Source organism: Anguilla anguilla, chromosome 3, assembly GCF_013347855.1.
Source record: "Anguilla anguilla isolate fAngAng1 chromosome 3, fAngAng1.pri, whole genome shotgun sequence".
NCBI lineage: Eukaryota > Metazoa > Chordata > Actinopteri > Anguilliformes > Anguillidae > Anguilla > Anguilla anguilla.
Window position 1 is genome coordinate 56,922,308 of NC_049203.1, and position 27,361 is coordinate 56,949,668.

The 27,361-nt window shown below is 41.9% G+C and overlaps 1 protein-coding gene across 1 annotated transcript in view; it reads left to right on the top strand.

Annotated features, from left to right (window-relative positions):
* Window positions 1–7,972: 7,972 nt before the first annotated feature.
* Window positions 7,973–27,361, top strand: part of zanl (zonadhesin, like) — a 47,729-nt gene continuing 28,340 nt past the window's right edge. The window contains exons 1-52 of the mRNA XM_035409447.1: window positions 7,973–8,065; window positions 8,794–8,828; window positions 9,568–9,711; window positions 10,209–10,477; window positions 10,580–10,664; window positions 12,083–12,232; window positions 12,545–12,709; window positions 12,860–12,957; window positions 13,258–13,336; window positions 13,526–13,606; window positions 14,152–14,199; window positions 14,350–14,543; window positions 14,630–14,771; window positions 14,953–15,197; window positions 15,320–15,468; window positions 15,634–15,762; window positions 15,851–15,989; window positions 16,161–16,302; window positions 16,543–16,739; window positions 16,908–17,046; window positions 17,151–17,267; window positions 17,463–17,587; window positions 17,766–17,911; window positions 18,066–18,209; window positions 18,407–18,514; window positions 18,694–18,863; window positions 18,993–19,201; window positions 19,440–19,581; window positions 19,912–19,959; window positions 20,123–20,316; window positions 20,403–20,544; window positions 20,726–20,970; window positions 21,093–21,241; window positions 21,407–21,535; window positions 21,624–21,762; window positions 21,934–22,075; window positions 22,316–22,512; window positions 22,681–22,819; window positions 22,924–23,040; window positions 23,236–23,360; window positions 23,539–23,684; window positions 23,839–23,982; window positions 24,180–24,277; window positions 24,467–24,636; window positions 24,766–24,975; window positions 25,214–25,355; window positions 25,686–25,733; window positions 25,897–26,090; window positions 26,177–26,318; window positions 26,500–26,744; window positions 26,867–27,015; window positions 27,181–27,309. Coding sequence (XP_035265338.1) covers window positions 7,992–8,065; window positions 8,794–8,828; window positions 9,568–9,711; window positions 10,209–10,477; window positions 10,580–10,664; window positions 12,083–12,232; window positions 12,545–12,709; window positions 12,860–12,957; window positions 13,258–13,336; window positions 13,526–13,606; window positions 14,152–14,199; window positions 14,350–14,543; window positions 14,630–14,771; window positions 14,953–15,197; window positions 15,320–15,468; window positions 15,634–15,762; window positions 15,851–15,989; window positions 16,161–16,302; window positions 16,543–16,739; window positions 16,908–17,046; window positions 17,151–17,267; window positions 17,463–17,587; window positions 17,766–17,911; window positions 18,066–18,209; window positions 18,407–18,514; window positions 18,694–18,863; window positions 18,993–19,201; window positions 19,440–19,581; window positions 19,912–19,959; window positions 20,123–20,316; window positions 20,403–20,544; window positions 20,726–20,970; window positions 21,093–21,241; window positions 21,407–21,535; window positions 21,624–21,762; window positions 21,934–22,075; window positions 22,316–22,512; window positions 22,681–22,819; window positions 22,924–23,040; window positions 23,236–23,360; window positions 23,539–23,684; window positions 23,839–23,982; window positions 24,180–24,277; window positions 24,467–24,636; window positions 24,766–24,975; window positions 25,214–25,355; window positions 25,686–25,733; window positions 25,897–26,090; window positions 26,177–26,318; window positions 26,500–26,744; window positions 26,867–27,015; window positions 27,181–27,309 — 7,448 coding nt within the window. The 5' untranslated portion in view covers window positions 7,973–7,991. The remainder of the gene's footprint in view (window positions 8,066–8,793; window positions 8,829–9,567; window positions 9,712–10,208; window positions 10,478–10,579; window positions 10,665–12,082; window positions 12,233–12,544; window positions 12,710–12,859; window positions 12,958–13,257; window positions 13,337–13,525; window positions 13,607–14,151; window positions 14,200–14,349; window positions 14,544–14,629; window positions 14,772–14,952; window positions 15,198–15,319; window positions 15,469–15,633; window positions 15,763–15,850; window positions 15,990–16,160; window positions 16,303–16,542; window positions 16,740–16,907; window positions 17,047–17,150; window positions 17,268–17,462; window positions 17,588–17,765; window positions 17,912–18,065; window positions 18,210–18,406; window positions 18,515–18,693; window positions 18,864–18,992; window positions 19,202–19,439; window positions 19,582–19,911; window positions 19,960–20,122; window positions 20,317–20,402; window positions 20,545–20,725; window positions 20,971–21,092; window positions 21,242–21,406; window positions 21,536–21,623; window positions 21,763–21,933; window positions 22,076–22,315; window positions 22,513–22,680; window positions 22,820–22,923; window positions 23,041–23,235; window positions 23,361–23,538; window positions 23,685–23,838; window positions 23,983–24,179; window positions 24,278–24,466; window positions 24,637–24,765; window positions 24,976–25,213; window positions 25,356–25,685; window positions 25,734–25,896; window positions 26,091–26,176; window positions 26,319–26,499; window positions 26,745–26,866; window positions 27,016–27,180; window positions 27,310–27,361) is intronic.

Consider the following 27,361-nt stretch of genomic DNA (forward strand, 5'->3'; position numbering starts at 1 on the left):
TATACACTTTGTTGTACGTCGCTCTGGATAAGAGCGTCTGCCAAATGCCTGTAATGTAATGTAATGCTCAAAAGAATAATTTTTCTTTTTCTTTCAGAAAATATACTTGTAGTATGCTATCCAAGACTGAAAATAAAGTATACTATTTATCAGTATTAATATACCACTTGCAATTTAGTATACTTACTTGAAGTACACTAAAGTACAATTTAAACAAAAGTATCATTTTTATAAGTATACTAAAATACCACTATAAGTATGTGCAATTTAGTATACTTATTTTTAAGTAAGTACAACTGAATCATATACTATATGACCAAAAGTATCTGGACACCCCTGAAGGCAAATCTTAATGCTACAGCATGCAATCACATTCTAGGTGAGTCATTGCTTTCTCAACAGTTTGGGGAAGGCCCTTTCCTGTTTCAGCATGATAATGCCCCTGGGCACACAGCAAGGTTCGTATCAAAATTGTTTTGTCAAGAACAGTGTGGAAGGACTTGACTGGCCTGCACAGGGCATTGATTTCAACCCCATCCAACACCATTTGGATCAATTGGAAAGCCAATTGCAAGACAGGCCTAATCGCTCAATCAGTGCCCGACCTCATTAATGTACTTCTGGCTGAATGGAAGCAAATCCCTGCAGCAATGCCCCAACATCTAGTATAATGCCTTCCCAGAAGAGTGGAGGTTGTTATAGCAGCAAAGGGTGGACAAACTCCTTATTAATGCCCTTAATTTCGGATGATATGGTGGATGTCAGGTGTCCACATACTTTTGGCCTTGTACTGTATATGTTTGGTAATATACTATTAAAAATTCAATTTTAAGCACAAAAACTATAAGTACATTTTTATGTACATAAATTATATTTTTTTAATACACTTAAGTATACTATGTTTTTGCTTGAGGAGGGTGAATACTTGTAAATTGGAAAATAAGTATATCTTTTTGAAAAAGTTTTTAAAAAAATAATTTTTGCATTATAATACAGTACTTTGAATTTGGGTAGAAGAGAATGATATTTTACTGTAATGCATTAAAATGTTATGGTGTATCAAGACAAAACATGAAAGCTCACAGGGGGTTATCTGTTTCATACGAATAAAATTTAGCATGCATTGCAGATTGAGTCTTGGATAAAGCAGCTTTAACCCTTGTGTTCTCTTTATTATTATTAGCTCCTGTGAAACTGTTAGCTTGGGTCAAATAGACCCAGCAGGGTCGGCCCGTGGCATAAACGCTGTATGCGGTTGTTTAGGGCCACAACCACTAGGGGGGGACCACACGACCATGAGGGGGGGCCACACGATCCAATGTTTATCTAAGGTAAATAACGTTATTTTCGTAATTACGTTATTCATCCCCTATCACGGAACGAGTGGTATAAGTTTTAAATGGAATGGCAACCGAATATTTCATAACAATGTAATGTAAGAAGCCATACCCCCCCCCCCTCCCCTCCCCCCCCCCCCCCCCCCCCCCCCGCTCAAACGCAGCCCACAGACTTGTTTAGGGCCACCAAAATCCTAGGGACGGCCCTGAGACCCAGAATATTATTGGGATTTTAAAACACTCCGGAAATGAAAATTTATGCAAAAATCTTTTTCTCAATTATGAACAATATAAATAATATATATGATTAATGGTTGCCATTTACCACTGTTAGACAACATTTAACAAAGTAAGTGTCTTTATTTTTTTCTGAAGATGTGTTTTGTTTTAAAAATACATTATAATGAAGGCACGGGGCATAAATCATGTTTATCAGTGAAAAAATAAAATGAAACAAGGTTATATTGCAGTAGATTATTGATATTTATTGTTTTGAATTGACATCATTGATTATTTTTCATCCTTATCTTATAAAGAAACAATTTAGGCCAAAAGACATGAAGCAAATGCTATAAATGTTGAAAACACAAAATAAGAACCAAGTTTACAAAAGTCCCGTTACTCTTTTACTAAAAGAATAAACTGGTGAATTTGACCCAAACTGAACACAGTGGTTTACTACTTTTTTAAAATTCACATTGAGTCTGCAAATAATCAGATATTCTTGTTCCATTTACTTTCTCTACCCTTATCCAGCATTACACTATCATATACCAGCACCATATAGAACAGTAAAATACCCACATAGCTGGGAGAAAGCGTAAAAAAGAATTTCAGACAGTTGTTATTGGCAAAGCAATCTACCAAGTTACAGGTTGACCGGACATGCTCCATACTTATGCAACGCTGAATTTGACCCTTTTCAGGGTTTTCAGTCACGTGTTCTGCTTTATTCTATTAACGTGTGTGTGTGTGTGTGTGCGTGTGCGTGTGCCTTTGTGTTCATTGGTTTATGCATATTTATCAGTGTTTAGATTGTTGTTCTTTTATATTTAAAGAGAAAAGTGTTTTTCTTAGAAAGTTTGCTCTTGGTTAATAAGTGCTAGCCATGTTATGTTTATTAGGATATTCATTCATGCAGTTCCAAACTGTTACTAGGAAACCTGCCAAGTAATGTGCTCACCAATAATATAAACATGCAAGTAGAATTATTCTGTTCTTTTTACGCTAATTCAATTCTTCAACCCAGAAATATCTAGAAAGAGGTAATCTACTGGTATTCATTACATGTCTATGCATCTGAAGTACTTTCCTCGGATTTGCATGTGTAATCTGATGCAGTCTCCTTAACAGCAGAAATCGTTGCTCTCAAAATATAAGTTGATTACACAAAATATTTAAGATTTTCCCAATGCAACATAGGCTGGGCAAGTCTCAGAATGAATGAAGAATGCCCTTATTAAGGCAACCCTTCCAGAGACACAAGAAAACTATCAGATTACACTTTCTTCATGTTCAAGTCATGTATGCAGTATGGAATTTCCTCAGTCTGAGTAATGCTTGTCAGGTCAAAAGAAGCCAGCTCTGAATAAACAAGAGGCTTGAAAGCATTTTGTTTATTCGGAGCCGTTTATAAAACACCTCTGCCCCGATTGTCCAATGACTATTTTGTAAAGTACAATAGGAAGGTTATCATTTTAACTGTAATACATTTTTATGCACACTCACAATATAAAATGTATTACAGTTAAAATGATGACCTTCCTATTGTAGTTTACAAAATAGTCATTGGACAATCGGGGCAGAGGTGTTTTATTTTATATTTTATGTTATGAAATGTAAATATTGCTAAGATTCAGAAATCTGTTGCTGATTCTGTTGTATTACGCACTCAAAACTGGAAAATGCTGTGTTTAAAAATACATTAAGGCACTGCAATAGAACTATGCCTTCTGTAACTGTAAATAATCCACATGACATGATGATTGATCTTAAGAGTTTCATTGCTATTCAAAAGTGGTTGTGAAAGAATGTGACCTGGCTACAGCATGAAAGACCTTAAAAATAATTTTCAACAGAGATTATTATTAATTATTAATTAAAATTAATTATTAATTTTGTCACTGAACAAATAGACATTTTGAATATTTACCATACTGTCAGATTTATGTAAATGGTCTGCAGCTGGTCATAGTACGTGTGAATCCAAAATCAATACGGAGCTGGTATCTGAGACTGCATATAAATTTTCTAAAATAAAACTATTGGATAACTTCTGTATTTAATGGCTTAAATAAGTGGGGAAAGTACAAAGGTGTTTTTTTATTTTTTGTATCAAATATTTTATGTGGAGATATTTTTTCATTGCTTGATTGTGTTTGAGACTAGCTAAATTAAGCAAACACATAAAAGAACATGCCTATCTACTACATTTGTTTTGACATAAAAGAACATGCTGTCAGACATGACTGCCATTTCCATTGTGAATCACAGTTCCACTTCTAAAATCTGCCATAAAGGCACATAATCCCTTACCTGCCACAACTGTGTAGCCTTTTGTAGATATTCAATAGTACATCTCTGACTCTATTCTAATTTATCATTTTGATATTTTGATAGTGTCTCTATTGTTCAACTTTCTAAATATTGGTAATATATTGCAAGGTGCCTTTAGTAACAAATTTTGTGCTTTGTTTTTAAGCATAAATGATAATAAATTTTAATCTGAATTATAATATGCTCTAGTATATTATGGTATTTACAGCTGCCTTTTAATTGCATGCAATTGAGGTCCCCCTGAGTTAATGTTAACATTTGAAGATTAGATTTTGATCCAATTTCAAATACCTCCATTTTCACCTCCAATTCCAATTTTTTCAGCAATTCATTCATTTCTATCAGAATCATGATGCCACTAGCAAAATTATTGTTTGTATGGCAAATTCCACCTTGCTTTTTCTTTATCATAACTGCATTATAGAATTTGTGGTTGAATAGTTTATGCATTTTAATAAACCTTAGCCACTATCACTGATGTGTCAAGCCCCATCCTTTAATGTGCCTTTGAACTCAAATTTACGTATCTCCAAGAGCAAAGTTTAAATTCAATGTGGTATCACATTCTTCAACCAACTGTTTTCCTGTGTTGCTACAAACCAAGCATAACTATAACTCTTGGGAGGGGTTTTTAATGTGTACAAGTCAAAGTCTGCCTACAACCATAAAATAAGCCATGACCTAGCCTAGCATGCACTAACATGGATACAAACAAAAACATGTTTGCCAATACTTTTTTTAACACAGGACACAATACTTTATCTGTATCCCTGCTGAATTTTCATGCAATATTACAAAGGCCAGATAAATGATTTCTACTGCTTGTTTTTAAGAAACTTAACTGTACTCAGGTCATACCTGTGAATGTCCCCTTAGGATTTCTCCCAGGAACATCGGATGCTCACACATTCATTTATGGACTGCTGTCTGTTCCACTCAAATGAGGAAAAGGCACGAAACAAACGAGCCCATTTTGCCCATCCCCACCCAGACAAGGACCCAACCCCTGCCTCTGTATTCATTACATGGGCGCAGTGCAAGACCAAAGCATACTGCTAATACTGTGGAATGCTGAACATTTCCTTGGCCAGTGCTCCTCCTTACTAGTGGTTATAGCCCCCAGCACCAGCGACAGCTTCTTGCCTCACATTTACAGAGGTGGAAAAATGTTGGGAAGGCAAAATAGACACTCAAAATACCAAAGCAAATTTCCAGGATGTTATTAGGGTGTAGGACCTTATAGGTCCTGTGGTCAAATTCCTGACGTTATTCTCTAGAAATCAGAGTTCTGCACTTCATAATGTTTAGGACAAAGGTGTTTTTTTATTTTTTACTTGGCTCTGTACTCCACAATTCTAGATGTGTAATCAGAGAAATCACATGTGTTTAAAGCTTTTATTTACTTGTCATTTTATACACTTTGGTTTCACCATCTAGTAATTCCTGTACTTTTATACATTTTGGGGCATCATAATGCTTTGGACATATTAATATTATCTAAGTGAAAGTAGTCATGTTTAGGAGTTTGTCGCATATCTTTTGTTGGAAATGATTGCTTGAAGTCTGTGGCCCATGGACATCACCAGGTGCTGAGTAACTTCTCTGCTGATTTTCTGCCAGGCCTGTACCACAGCCATCTACAGCTCCTGATTCTTTTAGGGACTAGTTGCCTTAAGTTCTCTCTTCAGCATTGGAAACGCATTTTCAGTTCAATTCAGGTTGGTTGAATGACTTGGCCAGTCAAGAACCTTTCAGTTTTTGGCTTTGAAAAACTTTTGTTGCCTTAAAAGCTTGTAGGATGAAGCATCGTCAAAGAGTTTGGTGGCATTTGGTTGAACGTGAGCAGATAAGATGCTTCTGTACATTTCAGAATTTGTTCTGTTGTTGCTATAAGCACTTATATTATCAATGAAGACAAGTGAGGCAGTACTTGAAGAAGGCATACATGCTCAAAGCATAAGACTGCTACCCACTGCACCACCATGCCACCCTGGGGTCATGTTTCTTCTTTTATAATGCATTTTGCATTTAAAATATAATATATTTAGAACATATTTTGGGAATGTCAGGCTTCTTGGTTACTGTGCGCATATGCCTGCTCCTTTCTATGAAATATTAGCTGAGCTTGCACAAGAGATGTCTATTGGCAGTCTAAACTTATACCTGAACAATACTGAATGGCTATGCATTAATTAGGGCATTAACATTCAATCAAAATATTTTTTTATACTGTAGCTTGTAGGGGCAAATAAGTAGCTTGTACACTGCACTAATTCAGACAATGTGCATTTCAGAGTCAACCTCATACAAAAGCGTTTGGTTGTGCACTCAGTTCTAGAGTCTATACAATTTTCTCCGCAATTATTCATAGATGCTTTCCTGTAAATATATTATGCCTTTAAAAATTTTACTTTTATTGTTCAGGTGTGTGGTTCTGATTGGATGGGTGGAGTGCTTCTTTATGTGTGTTATTGATTAACAGCATTGACTATCTGGTCACATAAGATACCTGAAATGGCAGGGCCAAATGGCCTTTGTACATCCAACTCAGTAAAGTGTATGACTCATGTCTGTGAAATCTAATTGTACCAAGGGAAGGATTTACATTATTGGTCACAAATACTAGTAAATTGGATTAAAGTAAAAAAAAAAAAAAAATTGTGGACGATGATGATAATGGTAATATTATACATCTAATTCCAGTTTGATTTCTATTTGACTTCTATGTTTTGGCTTTTGAATATATCTACACCATCAGGAGCCTATGAAGTCCACCAAAAGGGGAGAAGCAGGTCTCTCAAGTCATCCCCTATCACTTCTAGCCTCACAAAATATGTCTGATATGTTAAGATGATGAAGGGTATGACAAAATAGAAATGGTCATTTGCAAGTCAATGGACAACAATGTCTGAGAGTTGTGGTCACTAATAGAACTAAGTGGACATATGTATGTTGAGACTTCATCATAATTTATTAATATTTGCATGAACATTCAAGAAACACAAGGGTACACAATGATCTTCAGAGCTATATTGACAAGCACCCAGTTGGCAAGCCAGTCTATTTGTCAGGTGTGTCAGAATGTGTGACAGCACAAGCATGGTTCAGTGGGAGTGGGAAAGAATGTTTGTAGTACAGGTACTAGAGAAAAGTACGGGCATGATTAGCAAAAGATATCAGGGGAAATGACTGTTCACAGGCCTAATAAAAAACCTATCAGGGCTGATTGTTGTAACTAGCATAGTCATTTTCATAGATAAAATTCAGTGAAGGAAACCCAGTGGATGAGGCAGGGTTCAGACATGTCAAGAATAATAAAACATAATTTCCTCAGTAATCACTTGGCTGAAAAACTGAAAACTGAACGTGCACCTACTATATCAGCAGGGAGTTGCCTCTCCTAGAGCTCCGATAATCATTCCTCATTACCCTGTGATGATGTCCAATAATAATGTTGTGGAGTATGCATATGTGGTTCTGTATGTGGGAGAGCATTTGCATGTGTGTCTATGCGTGAGCAGTATTTTTCGAAGCAGTTATAGTCCGGTTCCTGCATGATGTTTCAACCTGGACCTGGATCTTAAAAATATGATTATTTTCTCAGTTTATTGTAAAATCAAATTTACATGAATGAAGTGACAGCAGAGGAAGTAGAACTGATCATAATGGTTTTAAACACCTCCAGTAGGCGTATTTCCCACTTTCCTTAGACATACATAAACTGAAAAATGAAAAATGTCAGGGCTTTAGAGTCTTGGTCACAGTACTTTTCAATAAGGGTGTAGGTATGCAAGTCAGAAGCACAAAAGATGTTTCACAATTACTTTTACACAGGTTAAGCAATTCTATCATTTACGGACAGACACACCTTCCTATTTACTGTCATTTTGCATGGTATAGAATAACTGGCTTCAGAACACACCCCTGCCACTATCATAGTAATTATGATTCACTGATCATTTTGCAAGACTCTAGGCAAAATAACATGACAGAAAGTGATAAAACACTAACACCCCCTCCTCCTCTCTGTCCTATAAAAGCCTTACCTAAGGTCCATTCTGTCTTCTTTCCAGCTAGCTCACTCTCTCTGAGTTAGCCATGGATAAAATCAAATTCATATTCATTCTCACATGGATAAATGGATTATATACAGCAAGAGACATAAATAACAGGTAGGCGCAGGGTTGAATTTTAGTTAAAATCATACATGTTAAATTATACATGGGGAAAAATGTCTGTGGTGTTTTTGGAATACCAGGTTAAAACATGTGTGGTAGGGGTTTCAATTTCCAGCAAAGTGTGTTCCGTGCGTAATACAGTCTACAATAAATTATAGGCTACTTCGATCACATATCAGATACCGGGGAAGTGCCATTCCTCGTGTTGGAGCACAAAGTATACATCTGCACATCTACAAAATTATCTGGTGTCACCATTACAGATAATCAAACAAGTTTATTGCCAGGTTTATTTAAATAGTAACAAATAACAAATCTCATTGTATGTCAGTAGTCACAGTCTAAAAGGTCAGAGTTTCAAAACTACGCTTTAGTTGATACTGTTTCCCATGTTTGTTAATTGGATTTTAATTTATTTTTAAATAAAATTAACATAACTGGAAATAATAAACATGAACCTGTCAGTGAGATAGCATTTCATTATTCATGAGAACCTTCTACAAGAACAATGCTACACTCATAGATGAGTGTCAGGTGTTATTTTTTATTATAAAATATTTGATATGAATTGGTTTTACCATAGGGTTTTACGTGGCATGTGAATGGATTTACATCACAGATCATGAAGTATATTAAATTACAGGTGACATAACACTCTCTGGAAACCTTTATTTTGTCAGCAATCTAGCTGTTTGTCTTACAATGTTTCACCTGTTCTGCAGAGTTGACAAAGGGATATCTACAAACACGGGAGCTGGTAAGTTGACAATGTCAGTGGAAACTATGTGAGGAGGGCTAAAAGGTGAAGCTGTTCACATCATACCCTGAAAAGCAACAGCATAATATCTAGGGACAGAAGATTGGTATACTGCACGCTGAGACAGTTAGACAGCCCTATACACACCCATAACAGGGAGTGGTATGTGGGCTCGTTCATACAACGTGACAAACGTGGCCTTGGAATGAAATAGACCTTTCCCCTGAGTGGTGTATAATGTGCTTTACCCATAAGCATAGCTGCATATACGAACAGAATACTGTGGCACACACAATCTAGAAAGCAATAAAATCATTCAAACATTACATTGGCAAGCACTGTATCAATTTAACTGAAATTGATAGGCTTTACTGATACTATTATATTATGTCTTTATGAAGCCAATTATCTCATGTTTAGCTTTACAGCAATTTTATATATCAGGCTACATCAGGCCACAAAATGCTAGGGTGCCAGTAAAGTGCATAATAGTTCCATTCCAATGAGGGTGGGCAGTCTATGAAAGCTGTTGGGAACTGTGGGTTTATATGTGTTCACTTCGAAATGCATGTTGTCAGTTAATCAACAGCATTAGACTCAGGCTGCAGGGTTGTCTCATTTAATACCCCTGAATGACGATGGCTCTTCTTTTGATACCATTGTAATTTCTGCTTGTCTCTTGTTTGCATTATTTTAATGACATCTTAACCTTCTCCTCTCCTCCACCCTCCTTCCTCAGTTGTGACCTCCTGTGACTTCAACAACAACAGCATCCCCTTCTGCCATTTTCGCCAGGACAATGAAGACGATAGTGACTGGACTCGACACAGAGGCCCCTCTCCCACTCCAGGCACAGGCCCAGATGGGGACTATCCTGATGGAAGTGAGTACTCAACCATAGCACAGCTACATAAAAAATACATCAGTATTGTATGTCATATAGGATCATTGTTGTTTATCATCATTTTACTACATGCACAAATTTGAACATGAGTTGGCGAAGTCTGATAGTTGTATAGTTGTTAATATATAAAAAGTATCATGTTGAAAATATGTAAAAATCCAACTTAATGTAAAAATAGTTAAACATTCAGATTTCCACATAGCAAGAAAGAAAAAAGACAACAGGAAAAGGCTTTTCGATAACCTCTGGAGTTTTCTACCATTACTTTGTAAATTGTAGAAAGGAAATAATTAAGGGGTCTCGAAACCATGCAAAGATGCTTTCAAATTTGATGTCTTGTATGTGCTCATTATCATCTGATCATTGGCAATATAGTATTACTGTATGTAATGGTCTTCAGATGTTGAAACTGTCTTTCCCTTCCCATCCTCCACTGCTCTTATCTTTTCCACATCTCTTGCTTAACAAATCTCCAGGTGGATTCTACATTTACCATGAATGTGACAATGTTGCTAATGGACAGATAGCCCGTCTGATCAGCCCCCCATTGGGCATAGGCTCCGCCCAAATGTGCATACAGTTCATGTACTACATGTATGGGACTGACACAAGGAACAAACTGGCAGTGCTTGTTAAAAGGCCTAGTATGGAGGAGGAGAATGTATGGGAGAGAATGGGGTTCCAGAGTCCATCATGGCTTGGAGGCTCTGTGACTGTGTCCCGCCTTGAAGGGCAGACAATGAATGTGAGTGCTCTCTTAGTGCGTAATAACATTGACAAAATCAAAGGTGCAATACCAGGATTTTGTTTGAAAGTGGTGGTAACATTGGTATTTTTGTGTCTCTAGGTTGTATTCGTGGCAGCACGTGGGCTTACATCCTCATGTGACACAGCTTTGGATAACATTGTCATCAGCGAGGGAGCTTGCCCAGGTATGTCGCTCTTGACAAAACCCTTGATATACAGTACTGTGCAAAGGTCAGAGACCACCCTTTCTTTTATTTGCTTTCCAGTGAAAACAGCCATTAAGTGAAAGTTATTTATTTTTCAGCGTTACAAAATAACGCAGCAAAAATATAGACGGGCGACAAATTAAAGGAAAAACCTGAATAAATGAGTGGAGAAATATAACAAATACAGATTCTTCCATAAGGGTGTACTGCATGATTAATTAACCAATTAATATCCCATCATGCTCAGTGGCATGTATAAAAATGTTGAGCAGGCCCAGTTGACCTTCATTTTGGAACAAGAGGACAAGATCTAAGTGACTTTGAAAGAGGATTCATTACTGGGGCACGAATGGCGGGAGCTTCAGTCACAAAGCCTTCTCAACTGGCTAGTGTAGCGGCTAGCAACATGCCATGTGCGGGCTGGAAAATAGAGCCCTTAGACTCATCAGTCCATTAAACCTTACTCCACATCTCAGGTGTCCAGTTTTAGTGTAGTAGTGCAAATATTCTCTTTTGTTTATTTCCTTTTCTCAGTAATGGCTTTTTGACTGCTACACATCCTTTCAGACCGAAAGCACCGAAAGAGTGGTGTTCTCACAGTGGAAGGATTGACAGAAACACATGTGGATTTATTCTGGTCTGATACAAGAGTGGAGCTTGATTTTTCCTATATCTCAAAGATAAAATCTATCACTGTCTTTATGATGGTTATAGTTTTGGTCATCTTCCAGTTCTTGCACGGTCGTTAGGAGTCCCATCTTGCAATAATATTTTGAACAGTTTTGGAAACTGTTCAAAGTCATTTTCTTTGACTTTCACTTTCCTTATGCAGTTAAATTATCCTATATCTGATCTCATTAGAGATATCTCCTTCAGCCATTTAGAAGCACGTGACAAAGAAATCAGTAAGGCAGATAAGGTGTTTTTTTGTTATTGTTTGTTTGAATGTTAGAGTCACTTTTGAAAGCAAGGGGTTTAAATATAATATCATTGACACTTTTGGTAACTTTTTTGGAGGAAACAGCTGTAACTTGTATGTTGATTGGAGGAATGGAAGATTTAAAGCGGTTGTAGGATGCACAGTGGACAAATGCTGATAGATTGGATATTATGCCTAGTCATCAAAATATGTGTTTCCTGCATTATTGTCTGACACTAAAAAATAAATAACTAGCTCCGAATGGCTGATGTGACCAGAAATAAAATAAACAAAAGGGTGGTCTCTGACTTTTGCACAGCACTGTAGTCTTGTTAACTGCCTCAATGGAAAAAGTCATCTGTATCAGACATTGATCCTATGGAATATTAGACCTCCAGCAATAATGCCTTCCAATCAGTCTTTAAAATTCTTGTTATAATTCTACATGTTGGCACACACACCTTATGGATCATTGTAGGGTGTCTGTCTGAATGTGACTTTGACACCACCGATGACCTGTGCGGCTGGACCATGGAGACTGATCCTAGAATCTTCGGCTGGGAGCAGTGGACTGGGCCAACTCCCACAGAAGGGACAGGACCTGAAGATGACTTCTCCAAACCAGGCTGTAAGTGCATTAGCATTGCACATATACTATGACAACACCACACATTTTTTGTGTGATGCATTGGTTTATTCTTCTCTTCCACCAAATGTTGCCAGAAGTCTGAATGTTGTGATGTTTTTCAAAAATATGAATTATCTATTGGCTGGTATAACAGCTCTGGTGGAAAAAACAGCGACCCTGAATGAATATAGAAACTAAAAACAGAAATACTATGGAGGGATGTGTATATCTTTTTTTTAAAATAATTTAGAAAAGTATTTTGTAAAAAAGTATATATTGGCATAAATAAGTCAGCTTTTTGTCTTTTGGCAGTTGGTTCGTACATGCTGTTAGACTCCACGTCCAGAGTGCCAGGTGCAAGTGCAGAGCTGTGGAGTCCATCTGCTTCCTCTGCAGGATGTCTCCAGCTCTCCTTCCACTATACCATGTATGGCACTGCCACCAATATGCAGATCAACATCTACGCTGCCACAGCTGGTAAGACCCTATGTCTGTGCTTGCTAGTGGAATTGACACAGTTGACATTTTTAACAATACACATTTGTTCAGTTGTTACAGGTAATATGTTCAATTTGAATTTAACTGCCTGTCAAAATGAGGCTGTGAACTGCTTTTCCATCTCTGCAGGAGGAAACCTAGGAGCTCCTATATTCACATTGAAAGGGGATCAGGGACGAGATTGGAATAAAGCAGAGATTCAGTATATTGGAATGGCAGAAGTCCAGGTGAATGGCTGGCACTGACTGGCAGTGTATTTAAGCAGATTCTGTCATGTGTGAAAAAAATATGCAAAGTGGATCATAAATACTAATGTTACCACGGGGGTAGATAGTACTGTAGGCAAACCTTTTTTCTCATCATCTAGCCTTAACATCTGATTTCTAAAAGTTTTCTAAAAGTGACTCCACGTAATGGTGGACAATAAAGCTTGTGTCAGTTTCTGTACTGGTTCAAGGATCTTCATCACATCTAGGAATGTAGATAAGTTTTGTTTGCTGATGTTTGTGTGTGTGTACATATCTCAGTTCGTGATTCAAGGCATTTATGGAGAAACAGATAAAACAGACATCGCTATAGACAGTGTATGCATCACAGACTGCCAAGGTAAGAAAATCCATAAAACAATACATTTCTGTGTGCACTGTGATATTCGGCAAATGTTTATACAATATTTGTCTTAAATATATGCCAGTTTAATTCAATGCTTTAACTAATCATTCATGAATCAACGATCATTTAACAAATTATAAAAATAATTCACATTTTGATTAAATTTATGGTTCTATATTGCAGCGCCAGCATCAACTACTGCTAAACCCTCCACAGAAGCCCCTAGACCAACCACAACAAAACCTTTGACCTCTGCAGAATCAAGTGAATATAATATATCACTATAACACAATATTTCTGAAATGGAAACATAAATTCAATGAGCAGCTGAATGAAAAAGTAGTATGTTATCATGATAAAAAAACAACAGTGAATATCATGTTACATGAATCCCTACTGCCTGAACAGCAGTTAATTATGCCTACACCCTCTCCCACACCCCCTGCCCCGACTCCCTGCACAATGTGGCTGTCGAGCTCTGAGTACAAAACACAGAATTCACCCCACGCCTACGAAACAGAGAAATAACAGATAAAAAAATAAATACATTTAATTGAAACTGAAATTCTGAGATTGACAAGTAGTAAATACTGCTACCATAATCACATGATTGTAGAAATCCATAGAAGACAACGATATGAGCGCTACACTTAAACTAAAACTCTATTAAGAGTTAAGAATTTTTTTAATACTATACATGCTGTTATGAATGTACAAAACCAGTTCATAAATTATAAACTACATATGAAGAACATAACAACATTGTTCAATTATTGTTTGACAATTCACATCTTTGTTTTTGGTTCCAGCAACTCCAAGCCCCACCACCACGCAGTCACCAACCACTGCACCCCCAGGTCAGCACTGTTGACCAAATAAAAGTATCCATTCTGACTTAGGAACATGCCTTGACTTAGATGTGAGAATATCACAAACTAACTAAAATCGAATCATGGATTCAAAATGTTCGAATCAAATGACATGAATCTCTACTTCTCAAACTGCAGTGAAATGTCCCCCCAATGCCCACTATAATGAGTGCGGCCCAGCCTGCATCCCAAGCTGCCAGAAACCCTCCACGAACTGTACCGGCTCCTGCATCAGCGGCTGCTTCTGTGACCCAGGATACGTGTTCCGCGGTCGCCGCTGCGTTCCCCTTCACCAGTGTGGCTGCTTGGACGAGAGCAACAACTACTATGAGGTCCGCACTGTCACCACATATTCAAAGCGGTAATTTGTCATTGTTAAAGGTATTCATTAAAGTGAATTTTGTCCTGCCTCTCCCAGCCAGGGGAAATCGTCTTTGGTGATGGCTGCTCAGAGGTGTGTCGATGCGCAGGGAACTACACGCTGAACTGTGTCAGCAATGCCTGTGAGCCCACAGAGGAGTGTCGTGAAGTCAATGGTGTTGCAGGCTGCTATCCTAAAGGTAGGAGGATTGCGTTAAGTTTTTATGAAGGTCAAAATTTGGATCAAGTCCTCTACATTGTCCTTCCCCATTTCAGTTCCATCCAGAAATCTTCTACTTCTTTTCCAGGCTATTTGCCTCAGCTTCACCCAGTACTTCCCCTTTACTACTCACACTCGACCCAATCTTGTTTTCCATGTAGACACCTCCACCTGCACTGCGTCAGGCGACCCTCACTACACCACGTTTGACCGCCGGCGATATGACTTCATGGGCAACTGCAGCTACCTAATGGCAGAGACCTGCAACAGCACCCTGGCCCCGCACTTTTCAGTCTACGCTGATAACGAGCATCGTTTCAACTTGCTTTCTGTCACCTATATCAAAGCAGTGCATGTGCACACACAAGGAGTGGTGGTATCGGTGCTGAAGGGGGGAACTGTGCAGGTAAGTAGAAAGAATTGGCGAGGGTGAGAGCTTTCATTGAAAAGCTTTCAGACCTCTGTGCTTTATCCACAGTAAAACGACAAGCCTCTATCTTTAGTCCTCTCTGTGACCTCCTTCTTCAGGTGAATCGGACCACAGTGAACTTGCCTGCGACCCCAGTTGAGGGCGTGTCTGTCTTCAAGGCGGGGAAACACTACACTGTGGCTGCAGTCTTTGGCGTTACAGTGCGATACGATGGAAACCACTTCATGGACATTAAAGTGACCAGCGAGTGAGTCTCCAACAGTGGAATTAGTGAAATATGACTGACACAAAAGGAGATGCAAAATGAAGATTTTGAGCTCAGCCTAATTTTTTTTTCAGCATGTATCTATTTAACTGTCTCAAGTCAACCTTTAATATTTGAGAATTAACTGTTGTTTCTATTTCTTTTCAGTTACAAGAACACCTTGTGTGGGCTGTGTGGAGACTATAACGGAAACCCAAAGGATGATTTCCGTACACCCTCTGGTCAGCTAGTCACAAATACCAATGACTTTGGACACAGCTGGAACTCAGACACAAAGTGAGATTTTATGTAATTGCACGACATGATCACAAATGTCTTTGAGTTATGCAGATGGTACAATGCTTCTTTAACTTCATTCTTTTAGCTGCAACAAGAAGCCCAATGAAACAATCCCAGAATGCACTGATGATCAACAGGATATATATGAGAGTCCCGCCTACTGTGGCATGTTACTAGATCCCAAGGGACCCTTCGCCGTCTGTCATCCAAGAGTCAACCCCAATGTGAGTTACCGTCGTACGTGAGCAATCAGTCCATTTATTTTTCCGTGACAATTGTTTCAGCTGGGAAACCCCATGCACAATTTCCTTTTGTAATGCTGAGTTGAGTGAAAGAGGCTCTGTGCCAATAAGGCTATAAGCAGCTGCTGTAAGCTGACTGTTCTCCTGGTGCAGGGCTTCTTCAAGGACTGTCTCTTTGACTTGTGTGCGCTGGGCGGGGCTCAAACATCACTGTGCGAAGCACTGGAGTCCTACGTCAACGAGTGTCAGGACCGCAACGTGAACGTTGGGCCATGGAGAAACAGCACCTTCTGTCGTGAGTGTCTTGCTACCTCATGAAAATTTGTTTCGTTTTTATTGATCAACAGAATCTATCATTTTCTTTTCGAAAATGGCCATTTTTCCAACGCCATTGAGTTCTGTAGCCATTCAATGCAAATAAACTCCATATTTCGAGAATATTTTGTAAGAGCACAGAAGAAATACATCGTAATGTTAAAATGTCATGACTTGAACCATAGTTCTTTTTCTTACTCCAAATCTCACTGTACCCCAGCTCTTCGCTGCCCTGCTAATAGCCACTACGAGGCTTGTGCCCCACCTTGTCCCCCATCCTGCTCCATTCCCAGCCCGGGACAGTGCAGTGGACCATGTGCAGAGGGCTGTGTGTGTGACACAGGATACGTTTACAGTTCTGGAAAGTGTATTAAACAGGAGACCTGTGGGTGCCACTTCAATGGACAGTACTACCAGGTGAGTAATCGCCTTTGTGTCCAGCTGTGATTTCGCAATGCCACTTTATTTGTGCATTTTAGGGATATTTCCCTCTTGTGTCTAGTTATTTCAAAATGTGTATCTCTACATATCTCACCGGCATCTCAACAACAAGCAGCCATTCTACCTGGTCTCTTTTTGTCTCAGGCAGGGGAAGAGTTCTACACTGAGGGCTGTGAGCTGAAGTGCACATGTGAGGGAGGAGTTGTGAAATGCAGCTCAGGAGAGTGTCCCCCACAGCATGCCTGTGGACTGCAGAATGGAGAGCTGGGCTGCTACCCCTTAAGTGAGTGTTCCCAGTTATCACGCAAACACATCAAATGCTGTGGATTGAGGCTACTCTGTGTGTTAAGCAATGGTTTAAATGCAAAACATCATCTCCCTTTGCAGGTACAAAGGACTGTTACATCTCAGGAGACCCACATTACACCACCTTTGATGGGAAATACTACACCTTCATGGGAACCTGCACCTATACTCTGGCTAGGAGCTGCCAGAACCACACAGGTATTGCACTCCTAAAACGTAAGAGAAGATCTAAAGAGTTCCACCCCTTTATCTGCTGTAGAGGCACTGGGAATTGCAGAGCTACAAACCTCCTGACCTGCAGACGTCACAGAGCAGAAACATATATCCCTACTCTAAGGGAAGCTACGCTGCCGCTAGTACACTATGCATGATCTGTGCTCTTTGGGTTTTCAGGTCCCTGGTTCTCAGTGGAGGGGAAGAATGAGGAGAGGGGCGTGGCAGGCGTTTCATACCTGCGCAAGCTGTACGTCACCGTCGGTGGAGTCACTGTCACTCTGATGAAGAGCAGAAGGACTCTGGTCAGTAAGAAGTCACAGTTTACTAAAGGAGACATGGCCGTGTACATTTTTATCCTTCATCTACAATAAACTCTGGACTGTCAGAACCTCTTGCAAATGCAAAAGATTCTCAGTTGTGTAATGACTCCTTGCTCTGATCTGTCCTCTCTTTACACGGTCTCCTACCCTCCTTCTACAGGTCAATGGACTGCGTGTGTCCCTCCCACACTCCCCTTCTCCCCTGATCTTTCTCTACCTGGCTGGGCAGTACGTCACCATGCAGACTCCTTTCGGTCTCACAGTACGCTGGGACGGTAACCACTACGCGCACATCTCCGTCCCCAGGTGTGTAGAGGTGCAATCCGCTCAACCGCTTGGCTTATATCATACTGTGGGAGGAGGCTGAAGAGTCAGCTTTGGGAGGGCAATCCTAAAGAATTCTCATGAATTCATTCAGGTAGATCTCAAGAATTCTCCTCCATGTGTCCTTCTCTATTAGCTCCTACTTTGACCAGATGTGTGGATTGTGTGGAGATTATGATGGAAACCCTAACAATGACTTCACCAAGCCAGACGGTTCAGCGGCTGGGAACGCAAACCAGTTTGGCAACAGCTGGCAAACTGAGGAGGACGAGGATGACACGTATGTTTCTTTATGTAGTTTCTCGTGCATCTGCTTATGTGAATCTAAATTTGCGTTTGTCTGGCTGGAAAAATTTGACTGGACTGCTTTATGCATGAAAAATCCTTGTGTCTGTATTGTTAGAGTAGTTAACTCAAAGATGAGGCGATTAGCAAATAAAAATAAATAACAATTATTTTCACTGATATTACTTGCAGGTGTTTGCCTGATGACAAACCTGAACCGCCCTGTGACCCCAATCTGGAGGCAGAGGTGTCCAAACCTCAGAATTGTGGCAAAGTGAACGACACCCAAGGTCCTTTCAGGTGAGAACGCACAAACACTTCAACTATAAGCTTAGCGATGCACGTTTCAATTCACGTGCAGAGTATACAAACGCAGTCCTGCTCAAGTGCTCCATTTGTACGAATGCTGCCGGCTTCCCCCTACACACTTCATAATGCCTTTGTGAATATAGGATGTTTCTGTTTATCCTCTTCCCCAGGGACTGCATTAACGTGGTTGACCCACGGCCCTATTTCCAGAGCTGTGTGTATGACATGTGCCGCTATGACGGGCTTCAGCAAACCCTATGTGATCAGCTGCAGTCCTACACAGATGCCTGTCTCAGCGCAGGAGCTCCTGTCCACCAATGGAGGGAGCCAGACTTCTGCCGTGAGTCCCAGTCACACTCAAGATTGTATTATGTTTACGTATAGCGTAAAAAACGCACAGCTATTTCTGTACATTGAGCATTCAACACCATCAGCACAGATCGTGGTTTATTCCTTCCTTTGTGCGCAGCTCTGGACTGCCCCCCCAACAGTCACTACTCCTTATGTGTGAGCCCGTGTCCAGAGACATGCGTGGGGCACAGTGGGGGTGCACAGCCAGGGTGCGGAGAGAACTGCGTGGAGGGCTGCAAGTGCGACCCCGGCTTCATCCTCAGCAACGACCGCTGCGTTCCTCTCAAAGACTGCGGCTGTGTTCAGCCCCAAGGCTCTTACCACCCTGTGAGCCCCCTCTCGACATGCCATGTATTTTCAATGATTAGCTATTCACAAACGATGAGACAGCACAATACAAATGGACAAATGTTGTCAATCCAAGGAGCCACTATTGCGAATAGTAATTGCATGATGCACCTGCATTAACGGGTCCCGGAACTCCAGTGTTATACTATTGAAATGAGTTATCTCCAGTGGTTTGCATGGAATGCACTAGTGAGAGCCCTTTCCCGTGTGTGTTCAGGTGAATGAGAGCTGGTATCTGGAAGGCTGTACACAGCGCTGTGTGTGCAGAGGGGAGGGAGTGATCGAGTGCCACAACACCTCCTGTGCCCCCAATCAGGTCTGCCAACTGCAGGATGGAGAATACGGCTGTCAGGCACTGGGTAGGACACATTGACTTCGCCGCATACCAACAAAACGCAGAAATACCACGTTTTGAAAACAAATTTCATTGAAACCGGAATGCTCAGATTGACTGCTGTTAAGTACTTCTACCGCTCACCCACTACTATAGGAGTCTGCTTAGGCCAGTCGTATACAATGTGTGGAGTACTTAAATTTACACACTTCAGTGACAGTTATTCATTGCTTTTTCAAAGCTGTGCAAATTGTTATCAGTGCCTGAAACCACGTTAGGAGTTATTCACTCCAAAAGAAGAGGATCACCACGTTACAATTACTTGTTAACAATTCATGTTATTTTTTTGTCCCAGCAACTCCGAGCCCCACAACACCTCAGCCCACAACCACTGCACCCCCAGGTCAGTACTGTCAATCGCACAAAAGTATCCTTTCTGCCATGGGAACATAATGTCTTTGACTGAACTTCTTGTGAAAGTCTTGTGAACTATCTAACATCGAATCATGGATTCGAAACCATCAAGAGTAATCATATGACATGCATCTCTACTCTTTGAACTGCAGTGAAATGTCCCCCCAATGCTCACTATAATGAGTGCGGCCCAGCCTGCATCCCAAGCTGCCAGAAACCCTCCACGAACTGTACCGGCTCCTGCATCAGCGGCTGCTTCTGTGACCCAGGATACGTGTTCCGCGGTCGCCGCTGCGTTCCCCTTCACCAGTGTGGCTGCTTGGACGAGAGCAACAACTACTATGAGGTCCGCACTGTCACCACATATTCAAAGCGGTAATTTGTCATTGTTAAAGGTATTCATTAAAGTGAATTTTGTCCTGCCTCTCCCAGCCAGGGGAAATCGTCTTTGGTGATGGCTGCTCAGAGGTGTGTCGATGCGCAGGGAACTACACGCTGGACTGTGTCAGCAATGCCTGTGAGCCCACAGAGGAGTGTCGTGAAGTCAATGGTGTTGCAGGTTGCTATCCTAAAGGTAGGAGGATTGCATTAAGTTTTTATGAAGGTCAAAATTTGGATCAAGTCCTCTACATTGTCCTTCCCCATTTCAGTTCCATCCAGAAATCTTCTACTTCTTCTCCAGGCTATTTGCCTCAGCTTCACCCAGTACTTCCCCTTTACTACTCACACTCGACCCAATCTTGTTTTCCATGTAGACACCTCCACCTGCACTGCGTCAGGCGACCCTCACTACACCACGTTTGACCGCCGGCGATATGACTTCATGGGCAACTGCAGCTACCTAATGGCAGAGACCTGCAACAGCACCCTGGCCCCGCACTTTTCAGTCTACGCTGATAACGAGCATCGTTTCAACTTGCTTTCTGTCACCTATATCAAAGCAGTGCATGTGCACACACAAGGAGTGGTGGTATCGGTGCTGAAGGGGGGAACTGTGCAGGTAAGTAGAAAGAATTGGCGAGGGTGAGAGCTTTCATTGAAAAGCTTTCAGACCTCTGTGCTTTATCCACAGTAAAACGACAAGCCTCTATCTTTAGTCCTCTCTGTGACCTCCTTCTTTAGGTGAATCGGACCACAGTGAACTTGCCTGCGACCCCAGTTGAGGGCGTGTCTGTCTTCAAGGCGGGGAAACACTACACTGTGGCTGCAGTCTTTGGCGTTACAGTGCGATACGATGGAAACCACTTCATGGACATTAAAGTGACCAGCGAGTGAGTCTCCAACAGTGGCATTAGTGAAATATGACTGACACAAAAGGAGATGCAAAATGAAGATTTTGAGCTCAGCCTAATTTTTTTTTCAGCATGTATCTATTTAACTGTCTCAAGTCAACCTTTAATATTTGAGAATTAACTGTTGTTTCTATTCCTTTTCAGTTACAAGAACACCTTGTGTGGGCTGTGTGGAGACTATAACGGAAACCCAAAGGATGATTTCCGTACACCCTCTGGTCAGCTAGTCACAAATACCAATGACTTTGGACACAGTTGGAACTCAGACACAAAGTGAGATTTTATGTAATTGCCAGACATGATCACAAATGTCTTTGAGTTATGCAGATGGTACAATGCTTCTTTAACTTCATCCTTTTAGCTGCAACAAGAAGCCCAATGAAACAATCCCAGAATGCACTGATGATCAACAGGATATATATGAGAGTCCCGCCTACTGTGGCATGCTACTAGATCCCAAGGGACCCTTCGCCGTCTGTCATCCAAGAGTCAACCCCAATGTGAGTTACCGTCGTACGTGAGCAATCAGTCCATTTATTTTTCCGTGACAATTGTTTCACCTGGGAAACCCCATGCACAATTTCCTTTTGTCATGCTGAGTTGAGTGAAAGAGGCTCTGTGCCAATAAGGCTATAAGCAGCTGCTGTAAGCTGACTGTTCTCCTGGTGCAGGGCTTCTTCAAGGACTGTCTCTTTGACTTGTGTGCGCTGGGCGGGGCTCAAACATCACTGTGCGAAGCATTGGAGTCCTACGTCAACGAGTGTCAGGACCGCAACGTGAACGTTGGGCCATGGAGAAACAGCACCTTCTGTCGTGAGTGTCTTGCTACTTCATGAAAATTTGTTTCGTTTTTATTGATCAACAGAATCTACCATTTTCTTTTCGAAAATGACCATTTTTCCAACGCCATTGAGTTCTGTAGCCATTCAATGCAAATTAACTCCATATTTAGAGAATATTTTGTAAGAGCACAGAAGAAATACATTGTAATGTTAAAATGTCATGACTTGAACCATAGTTCTTTTTCTTACTCAAAATCTCACTGTACCCCAGCTCTTCGCTGCCCTGCTAATAGCCACTACGAGGCTTGTGCCCCACCTTGTCCCCCATCCTGCTCCATTCCCAGCCCGGGACAGTGCAGTGGACCATGTGCAGAGGGCTGTGTGTGTGACACAGGATACGTTTACAGTTCTGGAAAGTGTATTAAACAGGAGACCTGTGGGTGCCACTTCAATGGACAGTACTACCAGGTGAGTAATCACCTTTGTGTCCAGCTGTGATTTCGCAGTGCCACTTTATTTGTGCATTTTAGGGATATTTCCCTCTTGTGTCTAGTTATTTCAAAATGTGTATCTCTACATATCTCACCGGCATCTCAACAACAAGCAGCCATTCTACCTGGTCTCTTTTTGTCTCAGGCAGGGGAAGAGTTCTACACTGAGGGCTGTGAGCTGAAGTGCACATGTGAGGGAGGAGTTGTGAAATGCAGCTCAGGAGAGTGTCCCCCACAGCATGCCTGTGGACTGCAGAATGGAGAGCTGGGCTGCTACCCCTTAAGTGAGTGTTCCCAGTTATCACGCAAACACATCAAATGCTGTGGATTGAGGCCACTCTGTGTGTTAAGCAATGGTTTAAATGCAAAACATCGTCTCCCTTTGCAGGTACAAAGGACTGTTACATCTCAGGAGACCCACATTACACCACCTTTGATGGGAAATACTACACCTTCATGGGAACCTGCACCTATACTCTTGCTAGGAGCTGCCAGAACCACACAGGTATTGCACTCCTAAAAAGTAAGAGAAGCTCTAATGAGTTCCACCCCTTTATCTGCTGTAGAGGCACTGGGAATTGCAGAGCTACAAACCTCCTGACCTGCAGACGTCACAGAGCAGAAACATATATCCCTACTCTAAGGGAAGCTACGCTGCCGCTAGTACACTATGCATGATCTGTGCTCTTTGGGTTATCAGGTCCCTGGTTCTCAGTGGAGGGGAAGAATGAGGAGAGGGGCGTGGCAGGCGTTTCATACCTGCGCAAGCTGTACGTCACCGTCGGTGGAGTCACTGTCACTCTGATGAAGAGCAGAAGGACTCTGGTCAGTAAGAAGTCACAGTTTACTAAAGGAGACATGGCCGTGTACATTTTTATCCTTCATCTACAATAAACTCTGGACTGTCAGAACCTCTTGCAAATCCAAAAGATTCTCAGTTGTGTAATCACTCCTTGCTCTGATCTGTCCTCTCTTTACACGGTCTCCTACCCTCCTTCTACAGGTCAATGGACTGCGTGTGTCCCTCCCACACTCCCCTTCTCCCCTGATCTTTCTCTCCCTGGCTGGGCAGTACGTCACCATGCAGACTCCTTTCGGTCTCACAGTACGCTGGGACGGTAACCACTACGCGCACATCTCCGTCCCCAGGTGTGTAGAGGTGCAATCCGCTCAACCGCTTGGCTTACACCATACTGTGAGAGGAGGCTGAAGAGTCAGCTTTGGGAGGGCAATCCTAAAGAATTCTCATGAATTCATTCAGGTAGATCTCAAGAATTCTTCTCCATGTGTCCTTCTCTCTCAGCTCCTACTTTGACCAGATGTGTGGATTGTGTGGAGATTATGATGGAAACCCTAACAATGACTTCACCAAGCCAGACGGTTCAGCGGCTGGGAACGCAAACCAGTTTGGCAACAGCTGGCAAACTGAGGAGGACGAGGATGACACGTATGTTTCTTTACGTAGTTTCTCGTGCATCTGCTTATGTGAATCTAAATTTGCGTTTGTCTGGGTGGAAAAATTTGACTGGACTGCTTTATGCGTGAAAAATCCTTGTGTCTGTATTGTTAGAGTAGTTAACTCAAAGATGAGGCGATTAGCAAATAAAAATAAATAACAATTATTTTCACTGATATTACTTGCAGGTGTTTGCCTGATGACAAACCTGAACTGTCCTGTGACCCCAATCTGGAGGCAGAGGTGTCCAAACCTCAGAATTGTGGCAAACTGAACGACACCCAAGGTCCTTTCAGGTGAGAACGCACAAACACTTCAACTATAAGCTTAGCGATGCGCGTTTCAATTCACGTGCAGAGTATACAAACGCAGTCCTGCTCAAGTGCTCCGTTTGTACGAATGCTGCCGGCTTCCCCCTACACACTTCTCAATGCCTTTGTGAATATAGGATGTTTCTGTTTATCCTCTTCCCCAGGGACTGCATTAACGTGGTTGACCCACGGCCCTATTTCCAGAGCTGTGTGTATGACATGTGCCGCTATGACGGGCTTCAGCAAACCCTATGTGATCAGCTGCAGTCCTACACAGATGCCTGTCTCAGCGCAGGAGCTCCTGTCCACCAATGGAGGGAGCCAGACTTCTGCCGTGAGTCCCAGTCACACTCAAGATTGTATTATGTTTACGTATAGCGTAAAAAACGCACAGCTATTTCTGTACATTGAGCATTCAACACCATCAGCACAGATCGTGGTTTATTCCTTCCTTTGTGCGCAGCTCTGGACTGCCCCCCCCAACAGTCACTACTCCTTATGTGTGAGCCCGTGTCCAGAGACATGCGTGGGGCACAGTGGGGGTGCACAGCCAGGGTGCGGAGAGAACTGCGTGGAGGGCTGCAAGTGCGACCCCGGCTTCATCCTCAGCAACGACCGCTGCGTTCCTCTCAAAGACTGCGGCTGTGTTCAGCCCCAAGGCTCTTACCACCCTGTGAGCCCCCTCTCGACATGCCATGTATTTTCAATGATTAGCTATTCACAAACGATGAGACAGCACAATACAAATGGACAAATGTTGTCAATCCAAGGAGCCACTATTGCGAATAGTAATTGCATGATGCACCTGCATTAACGGGTCCCGGAACTCCAGTGTTATACTATTGAAATGAGTTATCTCCAGTGGTTTGCATGGAATGCACTAGTGAGAGCCCTTTCCCATGTGTGTTCAGGTGAATGAGAGCTGGTATCTGGAAGGCTGTACACAGCGCTGTGTGTGCAGAGGGGAGGGAGTGATCGAGTGCCACAACACCTCCTGTGCCCCCAATCAGGTCTGCCAACTGCAGGATGGAGAATACGGCTGTCAGGCACTGGGTAGGACACATTGACTTCGCCGCATACCAACAAAACGCAGAAATACCACGTTTTGAAAACAAATTTCATTGAAACCGGAATGCTCAGATTGACTGCTGTTAAGTACTTCTACCGCTCACCCACTACTATAGGAGTCTGCTTAGGCCAGTCGTATACAATGTGTGGAGTACTTAAATTTACACACTTCAGTGACAGTTATTCATTGCTTTTTCAAAGCTGTGCAAATTGTTATCAGTGCCTGAAACCACGTTAGGAGTTATTCACTCCAAAAGAAGAGGATCACCACGTTACAATTACTTGTTAACAATTCATGTTATTTTTTTGTCCCAGCAACTCCGAGCCCCACAACACCTCAGCCCACAACCACTGCACCCCCAGGTCAGTACTGTCAATCGCACAAAAGTATCCTTTCTGCCATGGGAACATAATGTCTTTGACTGAACTTCTTGTGAAAGTCTTGTGAACTATCTAACATCGAATCATGGATTCGAAACCATCAAGAGTAATCATATGACATGCATCTCTACTCTTTGAACTGCAGTGAAATGTCCCCCCAATGCTCACTATAATGAGTGCGGCCCAGCCTGCATCCCAAGCTGCCAGAAACCCTCCACGAACTGTACCGGCTCCTGCATCAGCGGCTGCTTCTGTGACCCAGGATACGTGTTCCGCGGTCGCCGCTGCGTTCCCCTTCACCAGTGTGGCTGCTTGGACGAGAGCAACAACTACTATGAGGTCCGCACTGTCACCACATATTCAAAGCGGTAATTTGTCATTGTTAAAGGTATTCATTAAAGTGAATTTTGTCCTGCCTCTCCCAGCCAGGGGAAATCGTCTTTGGTGATGGCTGCTCAGAGGTGTGTCGATGCGCAGGGAACTACACGCTGGACTGTGTCAGCAATGCCTGTGAGCCCACAGAGGAGTGTCGTGAAGTCAATGGTGTTGCAGGCTGCTATCCTAAAGGTAGGAGGATTGCATTAAGTTTTTATGAAGGTCAAAATTTGGATCAAGTCCTCTACATTGTCCTTCACTATTTCAGTGCCATCCAGAAATCTTCTACTTCTTCTCCAGGCTATTTGCCTCAGCTTCACCCAGTACTTCCCCTTTACTACTCACACTCGACCCAATCTTGTTTTCCATGTAGACACCTCCACCTGCACTGCGTCAGGCGACCCTCACTACACCACGTTTGACCGCCGGCGATATGACTTCATGGGCAACTGCAGCTACCTAATGGCAGAGACCTGCAACAGCACCCTGGCCCCGCACTTTTCAGTCTACGCTGATAACGAGCATCGTTTCAACTTGCTTTCTGTCACCTATATCAAAGCAGTGCATGTGCACACACAAGGAGTGGTGGTATCGGTGCTGAAGGGGGGAACTGTGCAGGTAAGTAGAAAGAATTGGCGAGGGTGAGAGCTTTCATTGAAAAGCTTTCAGACCTCTGTGCTTTATCCACAGTAAAACGACAAGCCTCTATCTTTAGTCCTCTCTGTGACCTCCTTCTTTAGGTGAATCGGACCACAGTGAACTTGCCTGCGACCCCAGTTGAGGGCGTGTCTGTCTTCAAGGCGGGGAAACACTACACTGTGGCTGCAGTCTTTGGCGTTACAGTGCGATACGATGGAAACCACTTCATGGACATTAAAGTGACCAGCGAGTGAGTCTCCAACAGTGGCATTAGTGAAATATGACTGACACAAAAGGAGATGCAAAATGAAGATTTTGAGCTCAGCCTAATTTTTTTTTCAGCATGTATCTATTTAACTGTCTCAAGTCAACCTTTAATATTTGAGAATTAACTGTTGTTTCTATTCCTTTTCAGTTACAAGAACACCTTGTGTGGGCTGTGTGGAGACTATAACGGAAACCCAAAGGATGATTTCCGTACACCCTCTGGTCAGCTAGTCACAAATACCAATGACTTTGGACACAGTTGGAACTCAGACACAAAGTGAGATTTTATGTAATTGCCAGACATGATCACAAATGTCTTTGAGTTATGC